This window comes from Panicum virgatum, chromosome 3N (assembly GCF_016808335.1).
Source record: "Panicum virgatum strain AP13 chromosome 3N, P.virgatum_v5, whole genome shotgun sequence".
NCBI lineage: Eukaryota > Viridiplantae > Streptophyta > Magnoliopsida > Poales > Poaceae > Panicum > Panicum virgatum.
In genome coordinates this window covers 25,935,672-25,960,544 of record NC_053147.1, presented here as the reverse complement: position 1 = coordinate 25,960,544, position 24,873 = coordinate 25,935,672, and the positions used below count along the sequence as shown (strand labels likewise).

The following is a 24,873-nucleotide window of genomic DNA, read 5'->3' as shown; positions in this document are numbered from 1 at the left end:
CTTCACCACCGCTGTGCTCATCGCCCAAAAGCGCTCACGGCGCAGGCCCCCTGCAGGCAAAGCCTGAGCTACTGCCGCCACCACGCCAGGCGAGGGAACCGGCATCGCGGACGCCAAATCCGGCCACGGAGGTCCCGGATCCGGCCACGCCAGTGTCGTCTCATGCCAACCCACACTGGCGACCAAGGCCAAGCGTGGCCGCACCACGGCCGGCCACCCCGAGCCCATGCGCGCCTTCACCATGGCAGCCACCTCCTCAGCACCGCTGCAGCACGCCGCCGCCATGGCATCATCTCAAACCGCCGCAGCACCACCACGGCCGGATCCACCTCCATGGCCGTCGGATCCGGGCGCAGAGACCCCGAATCCCAGCGCACCGACCCGCCGCGGCACCACCACGGCCGGATCCTCCTGCGCCCCGCAGTCGCGCCCGCCGGATGGGAGGGAGGAGAGGAAGACGGCCCTGCCGCCGCCATCCTTGCAGGCCGCGCGGGCTTCCAGCGGCCGGCTCTGGCGGCGGCGTGGCGACAGGAGGAGAGGGAGAGAGGGGCGGCGGCGGCGGCGGTGCTGGGTGGCCGCCCAAGTAGCCCTGCGCGGGGGCGACGCGGGGGCGGCGGCGCCCAGATGCAGATGTTCATGTAGTTTGCGTTGAATCTTGTGGGCTCTCAACCTGGCACGCTCTGTTATACATGAAGCTACCTTATGATGTGTATCGAGTCTCTTGGGTTGTGTATGTAGATTATATAGTGATTTAGGCCAATTTTAATGGAAGTCTTATAGGAGTGTTATGAGTATTAAATATCATGCCACATCAGCAAATTTACTGAAATGGTAGTCATCTACGAGAGAGAAGGGGTAGTTTTATAGGATGAGATAGTAGTGTTATCATCATGATACTCTGGCACATTAATCAAATTTCTAGTCTTGACAACTGTGCAGATGCTAATAATTCGGCAACTGTGCAGTTGCTAATAATTCGAAACATAAAAATTCTAAACATAGACAAAGACACGCAGGAACAACCTACCCTCGAGGCCTCGAGCATCTCCAAAAACTGGTAGATCTATGAAGTCATGCACCTCAGGTTGGCTCGTCATCTACTACTATCATGTATTTATTATTATAGAACGATTAGTTGAAAGTACAAATATTTGAGCTGAGCTAAATCCTCAAACTTAGGTGCATAGTTCCACCATAAGAAATTAACCAACTGAAATATGCCCAGTGTCAATTTTAGCGTGCTCTAACAGTTCTACAGTTCACGCGGATGGCAAGAGAACTTCAGCATGCGAGGTACAAATCGTCAAGCGAGACGTGATTATCAAGATGAAGGAGGGACCACCAGCAGGACCACACCTCTTACTGACTTCGCAATAGTTAGTTCATGGAGTCATAGGTATTCCTCGATCACAGCCTCATTGTTAGGTGGTTTTCGTTGTTTGTTTGTGTTGTTAGTAGATTTGGTTAAGTTCACTACCGGAAAACCGACCGTTTGCTGAGTGCATTATATCGAGCACTCGGCAAACAGACTGTGTCAAGTGCAGCATGTAAACCACTCAGCAAAGACACTTTGCCAAGTGCTGGCTCCCAGGCACTCGGCAAAACATAGCACGTGCACGGCACGCACCACAACCAGCGCACGGTCGTGACGGCCGTTAATGTTTGCCGAGTGCACAATAGTGGCACTTGGCAAAGTATTTTCTTTGCAGAGTGTCAGCCCGGAGGCACTCAGCAAACATGTGTTTTTGCTGAGTATCCCTAGAAGCACTCCGCAAATTTTAAAAAAAAGAACTTTCTCTGTTCCCCAAACCTTTTTTTTTTGCTCTGTTCTTATACTATACAAAGTACTACATATTAAAATTTGGTATATTTCTCGTTAAGTTTGCTATATAATTAATTTATTTTGTTAAAATAGTGTTTTAGGGATAATTTAAATTCGAACAGCAAGTACTCAATTAATGTAGTATAATGAATGGATAAATGATATTTATGTTATTGAGTCCAATTTAAGGCATATCGTCGAAGAATTCAAAGAAAAATTCGAACATCTTGTTCACGAAACATGACCATAAACGTGTGGCTGGATTGTTTTTAAATCCTATAAAAAGCAAATGAGGTCTGAAAGTCATGAGATTTGTCAGGATATCGTGTTATCATTAATGGAGAGTCTGGTAAAAAATTGAGGAGGTTTCTCAAATGTTGACACGTACATTATTTACAAATTGAAGAATCTCCGAAGAAGTTCGAGAGAGTTGTGAAGGATTTGTTAGGATTTGGAGTCAAAGTGACGATCGAATTGAGATTTGACATCAAAATTTTTTCTATAGGCAATATGCATCATGGATTGTCGCATGTCAAATTTTGATTAATTTTGGAATATTTTTGGTAGTTTTAATTATTTTGCAATTAAACAATAGCGGGCCGACTGCCCGCTGTCCATCGGTGGACCGTCCGCCTGTCAAGACGTTCGGATATCCAAACTCTCTGCATTAAGTTTTCGGACGTCTGAACTTCTTGAATGGCGCACGGTCTGCTTTTGGGCAGCGGACGGTCCGTCGATGAAACCAGACGTGGATCCGGTGCGGCGTCCATGTCATCGATCCGGCACGAGGTCCACATCAATGATCCGCGCTCCCCTACGCCAATCTCGTGACGCGGCGGATCCCTTTTCTCTCCCCAGCCCTCCCTTCTCTTCCTCGTCTCTATCCCTGCCGCCCTTCCCCTACTCTTCCTCATCTCGCTCCCCCACCACGCCTCGCCTTCTCTTCCATCCCCGATGGCATGACTGCGGTGGATACTGAGCCGGCAATCGGCGCCCACGGCGTAAGCGGCGGTGGCGAGCATGGCGGCGGCGGCCAGTACAGCGTGGCTAGTATAGTGTGGCCAGCACGACGAGGTGAGCACGGATGCAACACATTAGCCGGCGGACCATCCGCTATCCATCTGTAGACCATCCGCCATTCAAGACATTCGGACATCCAATCTCTCTTCATTAAGTTTTCAGACATTCGAACATCTTGAATGGTGGACGGTCCGCTTTTTGGCTGCAGACGGTCCGCCGCAGCAGCGCAAGCGCGTGGGCCTTTTTTGGTTTTTTTTGTTTGACTTCAAAACTACTTTCAAGACTTTGAAATATTAGCCGGCGGACCGTCTACTGTCCATCTACGGACTGTCCGCCTTTCAAGACGTTCGGACATCTGATCTCTCTACATTAAGTTTTCGGATGTCCGAACTTCTTGAACGGCAGACTCTGCGCTTTTCGGCTACCGACGGTCCGCCGCAGCAGCTCAAGTGTGTGGGTCTTTTTTTCATTCCGTCTTTGTCGTGTGCCCAGGGCATGGCACTCGGCAAAGCTTGAATCTTGGCCGAGTGCCTTCCCGTTAAGGCACTTAGCAAAGACGCATCACCGTCATCTGTCAATTGGTCGTTTCCATGGCTTTTTTTTGCAAACATCCCTCTCAGCATTTGGCAAAGGCTTTGCCGACCGTCCGATAAAAAACACTCGGCAAACTCAATTTTGCTGAGTGTTTGGTTGCTGTGTGACGCATGCCGTGAGTGGCACTCGACAAAGCCTTTACGGGGTGCATTTGGGTCTTTGCCGGGCACTCGGCAAACAAGGCGATTCCGGTAGTGGTTATTTGCAGCTGCTGTCTTAAGTTGTAGAGCCATCATGTAGTGTTGCTTGCTCAGTCTCAATTTTTTCTTTTTGTTAATCAATGTATAAAATAGCCTGCTATAGCCTGCTATTAGCTTTAATTTTTATAATATCTACTGCTATGCTATGCAATATTTGTCTACCATGTCCGCTAAAGAGGTTTTTATAGAATTTAGTGGTAATAAATATCTGCTAAAAAGATTTTTGGAATATTTAGCAACACTAAAGGTCAAGTTGTGAGTATATTTTTGTAGTATCATTCCTTTAAAGATGTAGTCAAAAGAATCAATAAAGATGGACAAGAACAAAGCAACATGTGCACAGTTTTTTTTTAAGAATTGCACAGTACAATGAAGACGCCCACTACACACACGCACACTCACCCCTATAAACACACGTACGCAAACTCTATCCCTATGAGCACCTCCAAAGGACTGAGCACCAGCAAATCTGAAGATTTCCGAAGTCACCACTGGCACACTCACCCCTATGAACACACGTACGCAAACCCTATCCCTATGAGCACCTCCAAAGGACCGAGCACCGGCAGATCTGAAGATTCCCGAAGTCACCACTGCACCTTGTTGTCGATGGGAATGTCGCTTACCACTTAGAGCACAACGCCGGTAAATCCTAGGAAAATCCCAGGAAAAGGTGCGAGTACCAAAATTTGAACTCTGGTGTGTAGCGTCCCACTTGACCGTTCTACCATTGGACTACAAGCCAATTCGCACCGTCCTATTATTGGACTACAAGCCAATTCGCACCGTCCTACCATTAGACTACAAGCCAATTCGCACAGTTGGCAGTCAAGAGATACATTGAGTCTATTTTAGAGTGTTAGACCACTGATGGGCTAATTGTGCCGACTTCAGGGGGTGGAAGGGGCCAGAGGCCAGTAGTGGTGGGGGTGGGGTGGGGGGGGGGGTGAGCGGCGGCTTGTCAGTTGGAGGGGGAACAGACGCATTCGACGGTGGAAGCACTGGATTTGGAACAAGAATATGTCAAGAGGTCCAAGACACCTTCTAGTTCCAGTGATCAAAATTAATTATCATGTGATAGTTGATTTCACGGTAAATCTACTAATATTGTTTCTATGTTATCAGTCTTTATTCACCGTTATTATTGGTCAAACTTAAGAAAGACCGACTTAGAACAAACAGAGAAGTCCTTACATTTCCAAACTTCCGAGGGAGTCCATAATTCTATTCGGTTGAGAATTTGACAAAAAAGAAAGGCTGTTGCTTTTGATACCGAAGAGATAGTTCTATCCAGTCAAAATATTTATTATACGGCCTCCAAAAAGGAGGTTTTGCGTGGTTGGGTACAAGTGTCATTTCTCCAGCCGCTGTTGATTCAGTCAAGCTGCACCGTACGGTTAGCCACTAGTCCTACTCCTACGGCAACGGAATGCGCTTCCGCGGCTTAGCTACACTGCAGGAGTTTTTTTTTTCTTTGCTATCTTGAGCTATCGGACATGCATGTTTAAGTAGTACACACTAATGGATCCAATGAACACAACGCGCCAGCTGCTTTCTTCTTCCATCTCCTTTCATTCTGATCCGCTAGCTAGCTCCAATGGCCACACACCCAACCTCCCCCGCGGCCTCCTCTCCTCCCCACCCGTCCGCCGTCACGGTGGCCACCCCTCTCCTTACCAACACTAAGCAAGCGCCGCCACAGACCAGGAGGACGATACCTGCTTTGCGTATCGCCGCTCTCGTCATGGCCCTCTTCCTGTTCTTGGGCTCGGTGTGGCTGAGCAGTGCCGCCAACGCCGCCTTCATCTCCTCCCGCTGGGCCTACGGCGTCGGCTCCCACGTGACCGCCGTCACCAAAGATTTCGCCTTGCTGGCTTCTGTTTCCGTTGGGCTTGGCCTCCATGCCATGATCTTGATAGGTATTTCCCGGTTCTGGCGCCGTGGGAGCCGCAAGGTCAGGGACAGCGAGGTAATGCAAATATGTATTGGCTTGGTGCTCCATTAAATTTCTAAAGCTCGTTGGATGTGTATGAAATAAATTTGATGCATGATCATGACAGAATGGTGAGGCTGGAGGTGATGGAGGGCACGAAAATTATGATGCCGCTCTTGTACCCACTGCCGTGGCGTTCTTGGTCATAGCTATCGGCCTGCTGATACAGCTGTTTGCGCCAGTGATCGGCCACATCACTGTTGACACTGTACTCGTCGTCAGTTCCATCATTTTCTGCTTCGTGACAGCTCCCACTTTCTTTATCCTACTGGTGAGGGAAATCTGTTGCGGCCGTGAAACATCAGACCTCAACTGGTTCATATTGAAATCTTGCTCTAGTGATATTTCAAGGTGTACTTTCACCCACGTACACAGCTTTATTAATTTATCAGTATATTATTTAGCACATCGCTAATTAAGCCTATATCATGCTAGATTCTATACCATTTAGTTTGTTACATTATTACTCATTTTAATTCGGTTCTTAAGTGAATAATTTGGTCAAAATCCAAGTGACTTATGAGTGGGTTTTTTCAATTTTTCCTGCAATCTACTAAGTCTAGAATAGCACGCGTTCCAAATTTGTTTAGCCACGTGTCCATCTTCCCACCGTCCGGCTGTCTTTCGTCCTTTGATCGCACGACTCGCCTGCTCAACTGCCAAATGCTACGCTACTTGAAACAGGAACAGTACCAGAACAGGTAACTGTTCTGGGCATTCGAGTTGTGATGAAGTACATAGCAGAACAGTGTCAGAAGTTGTGATGGACACTATGGGTCCGTTTGGTTATCGGGCTAACGCCTAGCCAGATCCCCCAGAGTCAACGAAGTGGATGTTTGGTTAGCTGTTTAAGCCTCTTAGTCAGGCTTGCCGGGAACACCGTGGAGGAGCATTTCCACGGAGCTTCCGTAGGTCCACATGCTCGATTTCGCACACCTCCTCAACTTTCACCACCACTCCCATTTTTTTTCCTCTGCCGCCACCTCTTCTTCACCTCTGCTACGAAGCTCAACCCTGCACGGCGGAGGAGGTCGCGGGACCGGCCGGCAGGGCCTGCTCGGACTACTTGACCGAACGTGGAGGTCACCCGCACGGCTCGGCGGTGGAGGTCGGTGGAGGTCACGTACCGGAGCGTGGCCGCTTTGCTTTGCTCCTGCCGGCCCGAGCCCTAGAGATGACCGGAGCCCTAGTCCCAAAGGCAATGCTGGTGATGATGATGGCCATGGTTCACCACATCCCAGTTTGAGATTTGGGGTTTGCTACGGTACACAGAAGTAAATATGGACCATTGATCTAATGTCTTATTACCTCCTAGAAGGTAATAGTTTTAATATATATCTTATATATTTTAAATCAGAAAACAGAGAATTAGATCTAACTTCTGTGCACAATTAGTTGAGATCTAATATTGCTGTTGCAATGTGACATACGAACACATAACAGAAACTATTTTTTTGTGCAACCTGATGAAAAAACGGTGATCTAGCTACCATTTTTCATACATGATAACATGACGTGTTTTACCATGATGCAACGTGAATTTTTGTTTGAGGTGACCGGACACTGTATTAACTTTGCGGCATCTTTGGTTACCCTAATAACGTGACATATCTTTGCTTCTCTAATAAAGTGAGGCAAGGTGACATTATGTCACGTTGTGCCCATCCATTACTTTATTAGAGATGGATGGAGTTATTTAATGGAGTGAATCTATTCTAACATGTCTGGATTTTTTTCCCCTCCGTGCGTGAGGAGGTGTGTGTGGCGGAACCACCCAAAATAACTGAGTCCGGGTATACTATTCATTGTTGCTAGGCAACGCTGATCCAAACATTGCACTAACAGGTAGTTCCTCGAGTGAAGCCTCGATTAAAGCCACGCTTATATGAACGCACAGACAACACTCACACGAAAGTGAGCCCAGAGATTACAACATAGATCATCTCATATATCTCAGAGTTGCAGCGGAAGATTAATTATTACAAACCATGTTTTGAAAGTAGTAAAGTACTATGGAGTCTTATACTACATAAATTATTCAAGTCTCATTATTGCAGCGGAAAAGGATAAAACAACGTCTAACGAAACAATTGATGGCTCGATAAAGCCCGTACGAGACATCACTCAGTGGGAGGGGTGTCAGCGCCCGCTGAGGGACCATCCCACTCGACAGACCAACCCGGAGGCAAAGTGCACGGCCAAATAAGACTCGCAATCATATCTTCAAAGTTAGTACCTGAAAATAGTGCCACAAGCAAGACTGAGTATACTAATGCTCAGCAAGACTTACCCGTCATCGGATATATTTTAGTCCGTTATCTAGACATGCAAGGCTTTATAAGGCTCTGGGTTTATTTTGCTTAAAAGTAACAAAGAGTAGGTCCTTAATTTCAAATTTAGCTTTTATATTCTAGGTTGATTAATCGTTCTAAATTTGCATCTATCTCTAAGCATGCATGGTTGTCAAACATTTCAACATACAACCATAATTCTTTCCATCGGTTCCACTTGTTACTCTATGTGGCAGAAATTGTTAAGCAGTCTCAAACTGTGAGAGGCGGACGATTCGAATCGAGTTTCTTAACCTGGCCAGGCAAACCTAACACACACGCATGGGGATCATCGTCGCCCACGCGACTTTTCGTCTTTCTTTCCTGTCCGTGGATCCGCGGCACTCCCCTCGACTACAGAGTACGCCTACTTTGCAGCCGCATGTTGCGCTCATCCTAGACCCGGTCCAAAAGAGAGTGCAAGGTCGTTCCACTCGCAGTGTTTTTAAGGCATCCTTAAGGCATTGCCTAGGCGACAAGGCGGTGGTCGCTCACCTTGCCTAAGGTGTCGCCTTAGTCCGCCTTTAAGGCGGTGGTGGCTTGCCTCGCCTCGCCTTAACGCTTTAAAAACCATGCCGCACAGTTTTGATTTTAATTTCCCAGAAGAAAGAATCAGAATGAACGGGTGATGCTCAGTCCAACAGAAGAGAGACCGGTGTGAGGAGTTTACAACTTTACATGCTTTGCATCCATGCAGCTATGCAAATTTGTCAGACATGAGATTGCACTGCATCCTTAGCAAATCACTGGGGGAAGAGAGGGCCGGAGCCCTCTATGGCCATAATGTGGCTCCGCCACTGCTTGTGTTCTCAAAGCTTGTAGAAGAAAAATTAGCAATGTTCTACTCTTGACTAGGTGGTGATTGATCTACGAATAGAATAATGTTAACCGTTGTTGTCGCAGCCGGCTGAAATCAAATACTCGGGCAGCGTGTGCGTGTACCCGGCCAAGCAGGGGGATCTATTCCCCGCATATGCGAGGGCGGCGCATCGCATCGCAGAAGGCAGAGCCGGACGCCGCCCCGCCCTTGCTCCCCCGCCTCCCCCGGCTCCGGCGCCTCCGCCGCCACCCTCCACCACCGCCATGATAACCGAGCTCGCCGTCGCGCCGTCCAGCCGCCGCCGCGCCGCCTTATTCTTGCCCCCGCCGCCGGCACCGCCCACCGGGGGTCCGGCCCCGCCCGGCCGACGGCGCTCCCGCGCTGCCCGCGCCCTCCGCCGGCCGAACCGCCTCCACCGCTGGGCCGCCGCCGCCGCCGAGCCCTCCTCTATGGCCGGCAGCCATGGAGCCGCCCCACCCCCCAGCAGCCCGGGATCATAAGGCCGCCGCTGCCCTCCACCGGCGGCCGCTCCGCCCACCAACCACCGCTCCCCGGCCACCCCCCCTCCCCTCCCCCCTCCTCTAGCTTGATGGCGGCCGCACCCCCTCCCCTAGCTCGGGGAAGAAGACGAAGAACAGGAGCTTCTTCCCCTTCTGCGACAGCGCGGCGATTTCTCGCTCGTGCGATAAATAGATTTCGCCAGCCAAGCCGGCACACGTGCTGGAGTTATGCACGGCGGCCCAGATCATCGCGTCGGTGGCCGGTGTCTGCTGCGGTTGCTCCAAGCAGCCCGCGACGGCGCTGCCGGCCCCAAGTGGAAAAAGCTCGTCAGCTCCTCCGTCCTCTCATGGTGAATCCTATTACCGGCGTGGCGGTATCGAGGCGGTTTCGAGGGCAAATCCACATTTCACCGTCGATTGGCCGGCTCCCTCTCCTCCAGCGACCCTCTAGGCGCCGGAGATGAGATGGGAGCCTGGCTCCTTGGCGGGTGGACTGTGTGCAGGTGGACTGTTTGTCGCTGTAGAAATTAAGTCTTTGAGCTTCTTTGTTCCCGCGATGGCGTCGTCGTTGTTGTCTAGGGTTAGGTTCCCCTCTGAGCATCTTCGGCGATGATAGTGGTGTGCTCGGCGCTACTTCCGGTGATGTGCAAGGGTTTGGTTCTCCTTCCTGTCGCGGATGCTCCTGGCGTTTGCGATGGGGTTGAGCTTTTGCTCCTCCGAGGTGGCTCCAAGGATGTCTTCTCTGTCCACCTTGTGAGGTTAGTGATCTCTCCCTTTTGCGAAAGGGGGATGATCTGGATATTCCCATGGGATGTCTTCCCCGGGCCATCGTTGCTGGTGGCGCCGGCTCCGGATCTGTGGGTGGCTGGATCAGAGGAAGGTGGTGCTCTTGGTGTGTTTCCGTCTTCTCCGCCATGGATGTTGCTGATGTGCCCCAAGGATAGTAGATGCGTCAAGGAGAGGTCCATGGCGTTGGCTCTTGCAGCGAATCCAAGAGTGGAGCTCCTCGGCAGCAAGATGGGATTCTCCAAGCTCGGCGGTGGCGCTCGTCGCCTTGTCGGTGTTCTATGAGGACAAAGAAGATTGTGCTGGATTGCTTTGTAATTTTTAGTTTTCTAAAGGTCTTCTTTGTAATTTGGGGATGTACCGTGCTGCAATTTTAATATCATCCTTCCTTTCATGAAAAAAAAGGAACGCACATCACATATCACCACCATCATTTCTGCGCCTCACCTGAAGATGCTGACCACGTACAGGGCTGACTACTGAGCTAGCTAAGATGTCAGCTCCTCTGTTTCTTTCCCCCACTTTGGCCGAATAAATGATACAGGAGCTATGCAAATAGACAGAGCAAACCTGAGGCTGACATGCTCTCTCTATATAAACATGAGCAAGCACGTACATTTGGAAGGTCACGACCACCATCGTCTCCCATAGCGATCACTGAGACAAGGGAAGCGAAGGAGCACGTAGGAATAGGATCAATGGATGTCGGCGTGATCGTCCTGACCCTCGTGATGATGGGCTTGTTTGGGGGTGCCGAGCGCCGTGCTGGGCTTCATCGCCGAGCGCACAAAGCTCACTGTAAGCACCAGCACCAATGATCAGATCATTTTCCACCGTCACGAGGTGGGACGCCACACGTGGTGCAGCCTACTCAGGGGGACGGCTGCTTCACGCTGCCGGCCCTGCTGAGCCTCGCCGCCACGGCGCTCGCGATCATGTCGTACGTCATGCTCCACGAGCGGCTGCCGGGCAACGGCTGGGGCCTCCGAACCCAAACCCGACGGCCCGCAGGAGCCTCCGTTTGGGGAAGCAGTCGCGGTCCCCCAGGCGCAGCGGGCCAGCGGTCCTCTTCTCATGGTTAGGGGTACGGGCAAGCGCAAGAGCCGCTTCTGGAGGTTCCTCGGCACTCCGTGGGGCAGACTGGACAGTGGGAGGGTACAGCTACGGTCGGACACCTTACCGGCAACAGCTCGCTTCTCCCCCGCGGCGTCAAGCACAGCCAGCACTGGAAGTGATGATAGCTTAAAAAAGAGACGTCATGTTGAAGCGGATGTGTCATGTGCGTGCAAGGTTTCTTTGATACGGAAGTGCAAGGTTTGTGGGTGTATACCAGCGCCTTTGTTATGTGGCAATACGTATAAGTGGTTGAATCATTAGTTTGGTGTTGGCGCGTTGATGTTGAGAATCTTAAACATTAATAGTACCAGGGATCCCATAGTACCACACAAAAGTTGCAGCCATCACAATTTTCTCCATTTCCATACTTTGTTACTGTTAGGTTACTGTTAGAGCAGCTCCGGTGTGAGGAAAAAGCGAACCATGGACTGTTGAAATCGAATCATACACATTGCAGACACCGAATCAAAGAGTATCAGGTTCAAAAGCGCATCTTGTAGATAAGCCGCACCTAGAGAAATAAAATAATATATATGCACATGGAAGATGGGTGCGGATACTTCTGTCTGCTGGCGCGAGGGTCAGATCCGAAAGTAGGGAGAAAATTTTCTTATTGCACGTGGAGCCCATAAAAATTCACAAAACTGATGCCTACATATTGCGGCCATCGAATTATACTTTCAATTCGTTGTCTCTGAACGGTTCCCTCATACACTGGAGGTGCCCTTAATAACATAATAAACAAATCTAATAAGTAGAGCACAAATGTCACTGAAACATCCATGACAAACAAGGACTGTAATTTTACAAAAAAGTAAATAAGGAACTTCCCCATCAGTATGCTGTGTACTAATAAGATACTGAACTTCCAACATGATGGGATGCTTTTCACTACAATTTCGCTTCCAAAGTTGTGATTACCCGCATACAGCAATACTTTCCACACAAACAAAAGCTCGGTACAAACTACGGGCACGGCGAGCGGCAAACGTCAGTACAGGCGCAGCGGGCGTCCCGTTCAGAGCGCGGAGCCGCAGAAGGGGCAGAACCGGAACTGCGGGTCGACGGCGCGGCTGCACGCGCCGCAGCGGGCCTCCCGTTGCAGCAGCGACGGGCCCGGCTCGGCGCCGAGGGACCCCGGCGCGAGGAGGCCGCACTCGCGGCTCGGCGTGAGGACGTCACATCGAGCCCACTGATGCGAATTCTGATTAGCTTCTATACGTGAAACAGGGTAAACAACAAACCCTGAGTATACTAATACTCCGCAAGACTTACCCGACTATGGGTATACTTAGCCCACATATCTAGACATGCAAAGCTTTCTGGCTGGTGGATTTATTTGCAGAAAAGCATATAAGGGTAAATCCTTAATTTCAAAATTTTAGCTCCAAATTATAGTTATAGAGTTGCTACACATCTATGATTTGCAGATCTATAACAATCAATGTGAAAACATAATTGATTAAATAACATCAACATGTATCATATCATTTCATTTCATTTTCTTACTACGATGTGACTCGGAGATCAAGGTGCTCATGTCCGAGAGCGACTGACGGCGAATCGATCCGATTTAATCTTGCAAGGTGGACCTAACCAACACGGCACGTATTTGCCCCGTCGGATAATACAAACCAACCATTCCCCTCCCCGCCTCAAACTACAGGAACCAGCCCAACGACATATGGTCAACCGAGCTCAACGTGAGACCACCAAAAGTAAACATATGCATCCCCATTTCTCCGCGACTACTCAACTACCCCAGGAGTCGGGTGCGGGTTCCTGTACTTTCGAAGTAAGGCAGTACTCGGCTTACCGGTTTCGACTACCTCCTACTCCCGGTATGCGGTTAGTACAAATCAAACATGATCAGCAGGGCCGACAACGGAACGGTCCTTAATCGACACAGACGGGGCTAGACAGTTCCCGTCCGGTCTCCAATTATTTTCCTTTCCTCCATATTCCAATATTCCATAACCAAGTCATAAAAACATCATATATCTCGCGAGTAACAGTAAATTACTCGACTTCTACCGAATCCTAATTTTAGCACGGCAAGGATAACGACATATACATACTAGTATTCCGACCAATGGAACCTAGGAATCATGCAACTAGGGTTTCATCCAACACCTAGAAACTTAATGCATAATCAAGTAAATATATATAACATTTCATAAGTTAAAATAGTAGGTTATGCTCCGGGGCTTGCCTGGGATTAACACTAGGTCAGTGTTTGTTAGATGACACTTGCTTGGCGAGCATCTGCCTTCGGTCATGCATATTGGGATCCATCCATCCATCTTCTAGATGTGTCCACCATTCACCGTCTTCTGGCTCGGCTTCAATGTCACATCCCACACGTGGTTCATCTATTGTACCTAAATGAAATGCAGCAATGCATATGTATGAATGCACAGTTCTGAGTTGCTCAACAATATAGATGCTATTTTTTTCCTTCACGATAAAGTTGTAGTCTAACAAGTAGCAAACAATCATATCACATGGGCAATCATTTATAGAGTAGTTAACTACATTTCTAACTACCCATGGCATCATGATCAATGGCACAAAAGAAGTTCACTAACTGCACAAACAAGCAGTAGTTGATTCCTATAACATGCAGGTCATGGCTTGCTAATAATTAAATAACTCAGTACATAAACAACAAAAATTTCAGAAAAAAATATTATAAACAGAAGGTACAAAGAGCAATCTACTCTGTAAAAATCATTTCATTTCATGCATCCATTTAATCCGAACAATTCATTCATTCAGACAACTCCTAGAAAAAGATTGAACTATACAGGTCACACCAGAGCAAAACAGAAGCTAAAAATTTAACAGGAGGTCGACACAGGGATGAATTAGCTACTGTGAATTTTTCATGATTTTAGCTGCACAGAATTAATTCTGAGAAAATAAACAAAACAGACATCAATATAACAAGATTCATTTTTAACTTCTGTTCTAGTCATGAATTGGGACTCAAACTTTATGGACAAGTTCATCTATTCAGAAAGAACACTCAGCAATATTTTCATGATTTATAATGAATATAAACTATTTACCATAATTAAAGTCTATTAAACAAGCATTAAATCAAAGAAATATCTACTCATGAGAACTGACCACGAAATTTTTAAAGCAACACTAGTGTCACATGAACAACCCACCATAAAAATTTCAGAGCATAATAAGGCTTCAAGAATTAATTAAGAAAAAAGAATAAACAACTAGCATTTATGCACCCAGTAACATAAATCTAATTTTCCAGCAAAAAGTTTCAACTAACAACCAGCATATTATGATTCTACTGCATAGAGCTTTACACAAGGATTCCAGAACAACTGGATTTGCTAATTTACGAATTTTCTACGAATTTCTACCGAATTTCAAAGTTTACAGATAGAAATTACAAAAAAGTCCTTAAAGCACTATTCATCTGAGTCACAGTCTATTCAAACAACCCCCTGGACTTTCTTGAATTTCAACCCGAGGTCCCTGGCTGGGGTTTGAAACAGAGGAGTGGCGGGCGGCCGGATTCCGGCGCCTAGGGTCGACGGCGGCGAGGGGAAACAGGGGGAATAGCACGAGGAGACTACGCTCTACCTCTAGGTGGGCTTGATTGGGGCTGGGGGTGACCGGAAGGGGCTCCTCCGCAGAGCAGTAGCTCCGACGGCGGCGGTTGGCGGCGGCGGCGACGGTCCGGCGGCTCTGGACGGCGGCAAGCAGGTCGGGGAGCACCGGTGGAGGCCAAGGAAGCTAGCTACAGGGTCGTTTGGGCGAGCGAAAGGGTGGAAGAGGGAGCTCCGCGGGAGACTGACGAGCGGCGACGCTAATGGCGGCCATGGCAAGCGGCGCTCGCGCGAGAGGGAGAGGGAGAGGCGTGGGCGGCTCAGGCAGCATGGAGAGGGTTCGGGAGAGGTGCGTGCTGGCCTACGAGCGAGACAAGGACGGCATGGGCGGGGACGCGCGTCGTGAGCGCGCGCGAGCGGCGTTCGTGGCCAACTTGACCACGACGATGACGCACGAGAGAGAGAGAGAGCAGAGAACACGCGGCTTGACATATTTGACCAATTTGGGAGTAATTTGAAACTTCAAATTTTCGTTTCACACTCCTAATTGAGTGCTAATTGTGGGGTGTTACACCTCCTCTCAGAATTTCTATTTTATTTTAATCTTTTATAATTTAATATTATAATAATAATTTATGTGTAGCTCTTTTGGTCACGTTACTACCCGTGGTGCGACTCCCTAAAAAATCACGCCACATGCTTCGGTACGAGCAACCTGCCACATGCTTCAGCCATACGGCCTGGCACGACTCCTTCATCAGTCGTGCCGAGCGATTTGGCGCGACTCAACTTAATACAACATAGAGCTCTTTTGATCAAGCTACACTCTCATACCGCCAAGTTCTTCCCCTCCATAGGGCTCCATCACACCGGCCACCACCACTTGCATCTCCCTCCCGCTCCCTCCGGGTGGCGGCTGCCACCCGCGCCTCCCTCCTACTCCTTCCTCACGCCGGCTGTCGCCACCAGCTCCGCTCTCCTGTTGGATGACGCCACCTGCGCCTACCCCCGCCACTTGCGCATCTCTCCACCATCCACGCCTCCCACACCTGCCCCCGTCACCACACTTCTCGCCACAATCCACGCCTCTCGCGACCCTTGCTACCCGCACCTCTCGCCACCATCCACTCCTCCCGCGACCCCTTGCTGGGCATGGTGCGTGCGCCTCCCGGCGGCGCCATGCGCAGCCACGGCGCTGCAGCAAACCCGACGTGCACCTTCCACCAGCGCCATGCGCGCCACTTCTGCCAACAAGACCTTCAGTTACTGGACCGTATTGTCAAGGTCCGGAATATTACACTATTACACTAACACCAGAAAAGAAGTATATTAATCATATGGAATCCCACTAAACCACATGCTCAAGATCACGATTTTATAATGTTAAGATCTTATATGATTATACTGAACCCTATTAATCCTATGTGATCCTACTAAACCATATGCTTAAGATCATGATTTTATGATTTTAAGATCTATTCTGACTGATCTGTTTCTACCAAACAAAGTATCATACACATACAAATACCACTATATGCTGCATAGCCTTCAGTCTTTAAAAAGATCACCAAAGAGTTCAAAATATGTTGGTGATTGCAATGCACCTGACCCGCTAACTCAAATATTTGTCTTATTTCACAACTCACTATCAGTAACATAAATAAGTAAGACTTAATTTTTAGCAATATGGATATGTGAGAAAGGTTAGTTGTACAATTTTGAATTTTGCAGCAAACAACATCAATGTAAAATTGATATACAATGTGCCCATAAAAAGGATTTGCATATATAGTTTGGCCATCTTTTTTCACACTAATGTTAACAACGAAGAAATGACAGCCATGGAGGGGATTCGAGCGCTAATAACATCCTGCTCACTAGGCGGGTCGTCCTTGTTGTCATAAGAAACCTTATACCCCCATCTGTCGCATGAATACAGCTAGCATAGTAGTGGACTTGTAGTAAATTTGTAGTGGACTTTGTAATGTTAGAACTATTATTAGACTAGTCAAGAACTCTTTGTAGACTTGTCATGGTAGTAATATTATTAGAATTTTTATGGACACTTTATAGACTTGTCATGGAGTTCTAATGGACTTGTAATGGTAGTAATATTATTAGACTTGTCATGGACACTTTGTGGACTTATCATGGAGTTCCACTGAACTAGTAATGTGCTAGTACAACTCTGTGCTTTGTTTTTGTATGGTGCAACTTAACCGGTGTGAAAATATTTAGACTGACAAGTTGAGATATAATTTGCCTAAGGACAATCTTCTCGTGGTTCACCCTTGGCGCGATAATCTAAGTCGCGGATATTGGCAACCCTCGGAGTGCGTCCTTTATGAGTCATGCCAAGCCGTATGGCGCAACTGAGTCGCGTCAAAAGCATGTGGCATGACTGAACTTTGTCACAGGACCATGGGAGTCACACCGTAGCATGTGGCGTGACTCTTCAGTGAGTCGCATCACGGGTCGTGGCGTGACTTTTCAAGGAGTTGCGTCATAAGTCATGGTGTGATCAAAAGGACTACTTCATGAAAATTTAGATCCACACAGATTATTATTGAAATATTATATTAAAAAGTATTAAAATAAAATAAAAATTCCTCCCGTGAGCGGTCACATGGACTAGAACGAGGTGACGTGGGCGATGCTGATGTGGACAGAGATCATGGTCAAAAACGCTTTAAACCGGTCTCAGGTATCTTGTCCAGTACAAATATGTGAGGTACGTAATATTCATGGTATTTGAGTTGCGGGATTTTTTTAAATTTAACGACAATATCAGGAGGTAAATAAACTTTACTCTATTTTTATAGTACTAGCATAGTACCGTGCGTTGCTACGGGGACTATAAATTTTATTTAGACTTACATTGGATCACCAATTTGATGTATGATGTATTGATTGCTCGAGTTCTGATAGAATTCGGATTAGTTTGTTCGCATTCCGATTAGGATTGGACGAGATTAAGGCATGATCGGTCGCACGCGAGGTGCAGTGCGCGACACCTTCCGGTCCTTTTTTTACCTTCCATGTATAGTATATTATGATACTACAGTAACATTTTCAGTAGTAAAGAATAGTTTTGTAAAAAAAAATTTATCTCCTTCGTACGAGCTCCGTTTTCAATACCGATTGTAACATTATGTTCTACGCGAGAACCTTTTAGAAGTTCTATCCATATGTGTTCTGATCGCCAATTCATATTAGCTTCGCGTAAGAAAAAGAATTTTTCATTTTCTTATGTATAGAACTTTCTTTTTATTCACCACTTCTAGTAGAATAGAAATTCTGACGGTAAAACTAGATCTCACTTGCATATATTTTGAAGATATTTTGCACTGATAACAAAATTGTTATATGTTATACATTAAGTTGCCACAAATAGAATGTTTCATACATATGAGTTGTCACATATATAGGATATAAGTTGCCACATATATATGATAAAATATATCATAAAAATATTTACAAATTATCACAAAAATAAAATAGCCACCAAAAAGCATAATCTGTTATAACATAAGTTGCTACGAAAAAGAGTAAGTTGTCATGCACATAAATTTGTATACAAACTGCTACAAAATAAAAAAAATCACACAGGTAAAGTAAAGTTGCCACAAAACAACATGTATTATAAATATAAGTTGTCCCACATATAAGATAGTTCTTGCACACATATGAGGTACAAGTTATAGCAAATAAATTCGATTATACACTGATACATATAAGTTGATACAAACCAACAATTGTTATACACATAAGTTGTTACTACAAGTTAGTATGAAATATGCATAAGTTGCTAAAAAAAGGGTATGTTATCATATAAGTTGTTACTTGTGTAAAATATTTTTAGATAGCTTCATAAAAGAAAGTTCATTTCCTTCTCCCAGGCTGGGGCGCGTGGTGTTGTGTGACCCCGCCGGCCCGCGTATAGGATGCTAGACGCGGACCGGCAGGGTCACACGCTCGCGCTCCCCCACGAGTGGTTATCCTTTGGTGTCATTCATTAGAATTTCGGTTGATTTGTCCGAAGATTGACAGATTAAGAAATTATTGTTTGATTTAAAATAAGAGATAGAAATGCGGTGGAAAAATTATCCATAAACAAAATACGGTCGGCAAAATCCAAACTGGGCTGAGGTTTCCAAAATCTCGGCTGAAAGTCCGAAACCAAACCCCCTTCCCACATTGCCACCTCGTACGCATCGGGCCGGCCGCTCCCCTGCTTCCGCTTCAAAACTGTACACGCTTCCGCTCTCCTGCTACTCCCCTCCCCCCTCCCCGCCGATCGGCCGATGGAACCCGCAGCCATGGCAAGATCCCCGTGCTCCGCCATCTCCCAGGCCTCCCTCCCGTCTGCTCCGCTCGTCCCCGGCCGCTTTGCCATCCGACCCAGCCGCAGGCTGACCCTGACAAGCCCCGCCGCCGCCAGGCGGCTAGTCACTCGGTGCACCGTCGGAGACAAGGCCGAGGCGGAGAAGCCTATCGAGAAAAGTCAGTGCCACTACTTCCGCTAAACCTTGTCATTTAAACTTGTATTTATGGCTTTGGTGTTGCTGATTGGGAAATGTTTGTATCATAAGACTGAATTTACTGATGCGTGTGCTACGGGGGTGGTGATCTGTTCTGTTCCAGGATTTCCTCCTTTTCCGACTGTCATGGACATCAACCAGATCCGCGATATCCTCCCACATAGGTGAGCTATTGTAGGTACTGTTTATCCATTTGTTCCTAGATTTTTCTGTTTGTGAATTACTTTGTGAATAAATTTTCTTAAGCAGATGTTGAAATTATACCCAATGTAGTTGGATCCCTACCTGTTATTCCAGATCCAGCAGTCCATTGACTGCCGATAAGTTGACCTAAAAGGAATCTTGGGATATCAGGATCTTGTCAGTGGCAATGCATGACTTTTACGAAGTATATAAATGTGCTGCTAGACTTGTTGGCCTAAGAAATGGGTGATTTTGTTTGATGCTGGCTTGTTGATTTGATTTCAATTTCTGTCCAATTTTACAACTACGAAGCCCAGCAACTTCTCTCCTTTATTGGACCCTCGTGTAACTTGTTATACTGTGGTTTCTTCCTATTTCAATTCGGGTTGCTGGCTATCTAAATGAAAAGTAGATGGAAGAAAATAAAATCAATAAATATAAAAGGTTCACCATGGTCATCGAAAAGACATGATCTTTGCCATTTTATGAATTGGACTTATATGATTGACAGACAAGTGGCATGCTTTCTGTCCTGGCTCCTGGGCAAGTGAGCTGTTGACCAATGTTCTAAAGGAAAGCCTCCAAAGCAGCTTCTGTGCTCAACGAAGCATTCAAGCTAGCCTAGCAGCAGTGCGCACTGAGCGTTGTTAACTGCATATTGAGCACTAAAAGATAGGGTAGCTTTCTAACTAGGGAACATATTTGGTGGAAACCGCAACCTTCGTGAAAACTCGTGCAAACCACAGCAAAATAGTCGTCTAAATTCACCAAAAAAATCACACATGTAGATGATATGATGATACACAATCTTATAAAATATCTTGTCCAAACTCAACTTCGTTTGTGAGATATAAAAATAACAAATTTCTAACAAATCATCTGGACAGCTTTCTGGCTTGAAATTTGTTATTTTTATATCTCACAAATGAAGTAGAGTTTGGACATGATATTTTACAAGGTTATCATCATATCATCTACATGTGTGATTTTTTTAGTGAATTTAGATGACTTTTTTGCCGTGGTTTGTACGGGTTTTCACGAAGGTTGTGGTTTCCACCAGATACGTTCCCACTACGATTTATTGCACTGTGGTTGACTATGTCAGTAAGGTGAATGAAAAAACCTACTTCATTTGTAGATTTCCTATCAGTGGTGAAGATGCTTGACGGTGATACTCAAATTCCATGCGAGTTTGTGTTAAATGCTTTGTTTCTTTGATGTGCATTCCAGGTTCCCATTCCTTCTGGTTGACAGAGTGATTGATTACAAACCAGGAGAATATGCTGTTGCAATCAAGAATGTGACAATAAACGATAACTTCTTCCCAGGACATTTTCCGGAACGACCCATAATGCCTGGTGTTCTCATGGTTGAGGTATATAATGGACTCTTTATTTTGACGTCCATATTGTTTCACTTCAGTATCCTTGACATGTAAATTAATTTCTTGTTGTATCATAATACTTTTTCCTCAAACTATACCTGTTGGAGTCTTGTGCCACTCTTTATAATTTAGTTCAGCCTGAATTTACTTCAGTCACTATGTCTAATTGCATGGAAAAATGATTAATGCTAGATAATTCATGCCAGATATTGCCACACTTGGTGGGTATTTTCCAGCATTTTTCGTGCCTTTGCAAAAGCCAAAGTTTTTGTACACTGAAACACTTTTGTTTGCTTTAACAGTGCTACATATTTCTAAGGAACACGAAGTTTCAGATTGTTGCAACTAAAATATTTATATGGGATTCTTTAAGATAATTTTTTCCTTTTGACTCAGCTGAATATTTAAATTAACAAACTGACCATACAATCAAGTTAGATCTACTCGCAAGCCTTTAAGGGATTGGTAGCAACTCACATCTTTTGTTTTGACATAAAGGATATAAGCTGGTAGCTGTGGTAGTTCTTCTGCTTGACACATTTTGGAACAACACTGGCATAAAATGTCCAATACAAAGTTTTCTATAATACTGATTTTTTACTAACACATTACATCAGCTACTTATTATCTGACATCAAGCAGGCAGTGTTAATTTGCTTGAATGACAAACAAGTTTTAACCTTGAACTGCAGGCAATGGCCCAGGTTGGAGGTATAGTTATGTTGCAACCTGAAGTAGGTGGATCTCGAGAGAACTTCTTTTTCGCAGGGATTGATAAAGTGAGATTCCGGAAGCCTGTGATTGCTGGAGACACCTTGATCATGCGAATGACTCTGATCAAGCTGCAGAAAAGATTTGGAATTGCAAAGATGGAAGGGAAAGCTTATGTTGGGGCCGACCTAGTATGTGAGGGGGAGTTCTTGATGGCTACTGGATCAGAGTAAAAGCAAGAGACATAGAAATACTTAAACATTTCAGCTTTCTGGTGCGAAATCAACTTTGCAGCCTAAGTTTTGAACCGCGCCTGTTATAGCATGTGATATCTTTGTCTTTCCAGTAGTCTTGAACGAGTGACTGAGTGTTGAACTACATGTGTAACAGGTCTGTAGGTTTACGATCATTGTGATGGAAGAAACTTTCAATACTGAAAATCATTCTGTATCCTCAGATGTTGACGAGCTTTACTTGCCTGATCTTTTCTGAAAGCTTTACTTGCCTGATTTGCTTACATAGAGTTCAACAAATATATGATATACGCACGGATCCTAAAACTGCTGTGAGCTCGCTGTGGTTGCGACGATCGGACTTCGCACCGTGTACTTGCCGGCGTCGTCAACCCACGTCAACGATCCTTGCAGCACATCGCCGGTATTACCATCCATATGCCCCCGGATCACGAGCGTGTACTTCTGCTTCTCGTTCTTGCTGCCGAAGACCAACCTGTCCGGAGTCACGGTCACCGTCAGCCCTTTCAGGCCAACAAGTTCGGCGCTGTAGCTCGCCGGCGCGCCGCCCACGTTGGTCACGGTCCTAGTGAACGTCCTCTCGCCTGCGCTGCCGTTCCGGTTGAAGAACGCTATGAACGATGGGTAATTGAGGTCGAGGGACGCGCCGGCGCAGTCCACGGCGTAGGACGTCGACTGCGCGACGGTCCTGATCTGCGCCGCGGTGTAGTTCATGGCGCACATGAGCTTGACGTAGTCCTCCGGCGCGGCGTCGTAGACCAGGCCCGGGTCCGCGGCGCGGCTCGGGTCGATGTGGCCGGAGCCCATCGCCAGCGGCGACGCGGGGTGGTTGCGGCTGCCCATGTCCTTGATGGAGGCCCCGGTGTTGTCAAGCGGGCTGGCCGTCGTCATCATCGCCGACCGGACCATGGCCGGGCTCCACTCCGGGTGCGCGGCCTTGAGCAGCGCGGCCACCCCGGACGCGTGCGGGCACGCCATGGACGTGCCGGAGATGATGTTGAACCGGCTGTAGAGATTCCGCGACCCGACGGTGGCGACGCTGATGTTCTCCGCCCACGAGGCTAGTATAAGCGAGCCCGGCGCCATGACGTCGGGCTTGAGCACCGTCGGGCAGCTCCCCGACGGGCCGCGGGACGTGTACGCCGCCACCACCGGCGCGGGCTTGGTGCCCAGGATGGTCACTTGGAACTTTACCGCGGCCTTGGGCGCGTGGCTGCTTCGTATGTATTGGAGCAGCAGGGGCCCATCTTGCGGGCTCAGGATGACGCCCGGGAAGGAGAAGCTCTCGTAGAGCTCGCTGAACGAGTCGTTGGAAAGGAAGAGGCCCGCGCGCACCTTGGCTTCCTGCAACGTGGAAACTGCGTCCCCCAGCGAGTCGGGGTTGCAGAGGACGACCTTATCGCGGTTCATGGCAAGCAGGGTGGAGTTGTCGCACGCGTCGAGGAAGACGAGACCGGTGGCTGCGAGCGAGGTCGGGCCGCCCGGGTACAGTGATTCGCCGATGACGGTCGTGCCGTCACCGAGGGTCACGACGCCGGAGAACTCCCGGTCCACCGTGCCCGACGCGACGGTGAGCGTCCAGGGCGTGCCGTTGTGGAGAAAGCCGAGGTCGGGGCCTTCGTTGCCCGCCGAGGTCGACACGAACACGCCCCGCTGCATCGCGGCGAATGCACCGATGGCGATGGGGTCCTGGTACAGGGGGCGGCCGTCCAGGCCGAGGGAGAGGGAGATGACGTCGACGCCATCGGCGATGGCCTGGTCCATGGCGGCGAGTATGTCGGACGGGTAGGTTCCCTCGTCCCACAGGGCCTTGTACATGGCCACCCTGGCTCGAGGCGCCATGCCGCGCGCGGTGCCTGGCGCGTACCCGAAGAAGGACGCGCTGGGCACGGGCGAGCCGGCGGCCGTGGACGAGGTGTGCGTGCCGTGGCCGTCGGTGTCCCGCGGGGAGTTGACAGCGATGGTCACGTTCTCGTTGGCGATGAGGCCCTTGTTGAACTTGCGCGCGCCGATGAGCTTCCGGTTGCACGCCTTGGAGCCGTCGAACGCCGTGCCGGACTCGCAGGCGCCCTTCCACCGCGCCGGCACCGGCGGGAGCCCGTCGTCGCGGAAGCTCGCGCTCTCGGGCCACACGCCGGTGTCCACCACGCCGACGATGACGCCGTCGCCGTACCCGGCCGCCTCCCACAGGCCCCCCGGCGCGCTGACGCCGAGGAACTCGGGCGTGTGCGTCGTGTCGCGGGTCACCGCCCGGGCGTCGTCGCGGTAGCACGACACGAACCCGCGCGACCGCCGGAGCGCATCGACCTCCTCCTCGCGCAGCCGCGCGGCAAACCCGTGCGCCGCGTGGTCGTAGACGTAGTACATGCCGGCGCCCGGGGCGGCCGCGGAGAGCGTGGACTCGTACCACCGCTGGTGGCTCGCGAACGCCCTGGGCATGGCCGACTTGTCCATGTGCACGATGTACGCCGCCGCCTCGGCCGACGCGGCCGGCACCCGCAGCGCCGTCGCGACGCACACCGCCAGCGCCAGCCACGGCCACGCCATGCTGCGACCACGAGGCGTTGCTACGACGCGCATCTCCGTGTGCGTGCGAGACGCTGCGACGGCGCGCGCGGGCTATTTAACGATGGGGCGCGCGACACGCAGGCACGCCATGTAAACACAGCACACGATTGGGCAGAGAGAGTGCGTGGATGCTGAACAGTTTGGCGCGGTGGGCCGGAGCGGAAGCGGAGCCGGGCGATTCGGTGGTTGCGTAGTCCCTGTTGGGTTGGGGGTCAAGCCGGCGCGAGCTTGTAGCGGCGGGATGCGCACCGGCCGTGTCGCGTGCTGCGGCTCCGGGTGAATTCCGCGAGCCACGCGCGGTACGGTGATGCTGGGCGACGATGTGTCGTGTACTGCGGACCCGAACAGTTGTGAGCCACTTTACAAGTGTGTGTGATATAGTGTACCGCGCAGCTACCGTCGCGCATGTATGGCTACCTACTGTGCACGTTCCAACGATCACAAGGCAACAAACAAACCTCGTTAACGTACTG

The 24,873-nt window shown here is 48.7% G+C and overlaps 2 protein-coding genes across 2 annotated transcripts; one reads left to right on the top strand and one right to left on the bottom strand.

Moving 5' to 3' along the window:
* The first annotated feature begins 18,922 nt into the window (after nt 1-18,922).
* On the top strand, nt 18,923-22,074 carry LOC120665366 (3-hydroxyacyl-[acyl-carrier-protein] dehydratase FabZ-like). Its single transcript, XM_039944928.1, has 4 exons — nt 18,923-19,262; nt 19,404-19,464; nt 20,714-20,858; nt 21,560-22,074. Exons 1-4 carry the CDS (start codon nt 19,064-19,066, stop codon nt 21,809-21,811), a joined length of 657 nt encoding a protein of 218 aa, XP_039800862.1. The 5' UTR covers nt 18,923-19,063; the 3' UTR covers nt 21,812-22,074.
* LOC120665365 (subtilisin-like protease SBT3) lies at nt 22,045-24,456 on the bottom strand. The gene has a single exon (XM_039944927.1). It carries the CDS (start codon nt 24,410-24,412, stop codon nt 22,133-22,135), a length of 2,280 nt encoding a protein of 759 aa, XP_039800861.1. The 5' UTR covers nt 24,413-24,456; the 3' UTR covers nt 22,045-22,132.
* Between the last annotated feature and the right edge of the window lie 417 nt (nt 24,457-24,873).

What these genes read in the sequence shown, in the direction of transcription:
- LOC120665365 (XM_039944927.1), bottom strand. Translation starts at nt 24,412, where the DNA reads ATGCGCGTCGTAGCAACGCCTCGTGGTCGCAGCATGGCGTGGCCGTGG.
- LOC120665366 (XM_039944928.1), top strand. Translation starts at nt 19,064, where the DNA reads ATGGAACCCGCAGCCATGGCAAGATCCCCGTGCTCCGCCATCTCCCAG. An exon ending in GGAGAAGCCTATCGAGAAAA is followed by an intron (nt 19,263 to 19,403) that starts GTCAGTGCCACT and finishes GTTCTGTTCCAG; the next exon opens with GATTTCCTCCTTTTCCGACT. An exon ending in CGCGATATCCTCCCACATAG is followed by an intron (nt 19,465 to 20,713) that starts GTGAGCTATTGT and finishes TGTGCATTCCAG; the next exon opens with GTTCCCATTCCTTCTGGTTG.